The sequence below is a fragment of the Naegleria gruberi genome, assembly GCF_000004985.1.
Source record: "Naegleria gruberi genomic scaffold NAEGRscaffold_167, whole genome shotgun sequence".
NCBI classification, from domain to species: domain Eukaryota; phylum Heterolobosea; class Eutetramitea; order Acrasida; family Naegleriidae; genus Naegleria; species Naegleria gruberi.
This window is the reverse complement of record NW_003163169.1, coordinates 4,783-6,947: the sequence shown is the minus strand read 5'-3', so window position 1 is coordinate 6,947 and position 2,165 is coordinate 4,783. Positions and strand designations below refer to the sequence as shown.

Here is a 2,165-nt window from a genome sequence, read left to right as displayed (position 1 = left end):
CAAAATTGTTCCCTAATGTTTATCAAGTACTAATAAGCCCGAGTATTTCTGGATTCCTGAATTCTGCAAGTGGATGGCATCAATTTTTTGGTTCAACCATTAATTATTTACCCCAGTTTAGCCAAACAAACAAAAGAATAATCGTAACAAATCCAGAAGGAAACCTTTTCAGAGAAAGTAAAGTTTTAGGGAAGGATGCTTTATTATTTTTTCATATAGATGATTGCCAATTACTAATGGAAGATTACCATCAATTCTTAAAGGTACTTTATTCCATATCACCCTGCTCGAATAATGTAAAGATGATACTTACAGGAACAAGTGCGTTGGGAAATGATGACATCCAAGGAAAGAGTCAGTTTGATTCTATTGCTTGCCCTCCATTGCCATCCTTTTCTGCAGAACGAGTTCAGAAGGTGTTGAATATTGTTTTAAAATGGACAGAATTACAAATAGAAGGCCAAACAATTTAAAAGCAAAATTGAAGAAGATCTTTCAGGAACGCCTAAGAACATGCTATACTTCTTACTAGAACTAAGGAACCATTCAAGTCTTCCCATAACAATTATTGCTAGACACACTCGATAGTGCATATAACATTTACAGGACCAAACAACAGAACATGTTAAAACAGCTCCTCACTATTAGCATGAAAACACCTTTAAAGGAGAAGCTATTAGAAAAATTGGTCATTATTTTCTCATTCCCTAATTGGTTTGGTTTGGAAAAAGATGAAAATCGTGGTGTTTTGACTGGAAGAAGTTCAAATGAAGTAATTAAATATCTCCTACCGTTTAACCATTCTGGATTGGTGAGAATCAACCTTGAAAATGACATCATTACACTAAAAATTCCAGATACTTGTGCATTAAGGTATATCAGAGAAACAACTTTATATTTCCCTAAGGAGTGGTTTGCCACTTTCAATAACTCTTGTAGTGTCTGTCTGGATCTTTTAAAGGCTACACTGTACAAATTTGGCTTGCAATTATGCTCCTTAATCAAAACTCCACTCTCAGTACCCAAGTTCAGAATATTATCAAAGACAAAAAGAAGTTCTCATCAATATTCTACAAACAGAAATTACACCTCATTCGAAGGAAAACCTGAGGATATAGATGTGATTGGACCAATGATTGCAAGAAATGAGGACGATACATCTTTAGATGTAATTTTACCATATTCTGCCATTGATTATTACAAAGAGAGGGTTGATTTCAATTCGGTTGTCCAAATTACATGTTAGAAGGAGTTGGATCAAACTCTTAAAGCAACACAAAATTGTGACCAATTACTGAACTATACCAAGAGCAAGTCACGCGAGAGAAAGAGAGTATTTCACAAACCTCGTACTGGAAAGTTTTTGGGTCATCATCTTTTACCATCCAATAGAACAATAATCATATTTGAACAATTACAGCATTGCTCTTCTGACTCTCTGTGTTTACAATTAAGTTACCAGCAGGTTTTCCCTGGATTGATATTCTCAGAAAAGACAGTAGATATAATTGTTACAAGAATAGGTCAAAAACAGTAAATCGTTTTTAATTCTTGATTCTGGTGACCAGTCTCTTGAAAGAGAAGTGGAAGATTAGTTTTCAGATAAGAAAAGTTCAACTTGTGGAAGGTCAAAAAAACTAAAGGCACAAGAACCAGTTGACATTTCAGACTTGGATGAAAATTTAAAAGAAGGACCTATTCAAAATATTTGTTCTTTTATTACAAGAGTAAAGCAATAAGGAGGATAATTATTTATGCTGTTTGGTTTTTGCAGCACTTCTACCAGTTTTTTCTGAAATCTTTTTGATTAAATTCTTTTGACAAAAGTGACATGTCTGGGCAAGTCCTTGTTCTCTTGAGCAATATCCACAAATCATTTTTCTACCCATAATGTCAGAAGATGGAGCAGTGCATTCCAGTTCATGGCAAATATCACATGGATAGGCACGTCCACAACAATCGAACCTGAACCATCTCTTTGAATTCTTGTAATGTTCACATGTTCCAAAGAATGGAAGTGGTGCACCTACTGAAATACCTTTGAGTGGTTTCTTCTTTTTGTTGGTTGAGGAAGAATTCTTATTTTCATCATGCTTGTTACCACTGTTATGTGTTACCATTGCTAGATATTCACCAACAGTTCTCTTTTGTAATTGATTGATTGA

At 34.5% G+C, this 2,165-nt stretch overlaps 1 protein-coding gene across 1 annotated transcript; it reads right to left on the bottom strand.

The window, feature by feature from the left end:
• Positions 1-1,748: 1,748 nt before the first annotated feature.
• On the bottom strand, positions 1,749-2,120 carry NAEGRDRAFT_76481 (CHY zinc finger domain-containing protein; the record flags this gene model as incomplete). Its single annotated transcript, XM_002668556.1, has 1 exon — positions 1,749-2,120. One exon carries the CDS (start codon positions 2,118-2,120, stop codon positions 1,749-1,751), a length of 372 nt encoding a protein of 123 aa, XP_002668602.1.
• Between the last annotated feature and the right edge of the window lie 45 nt (positions 2,121-2,165).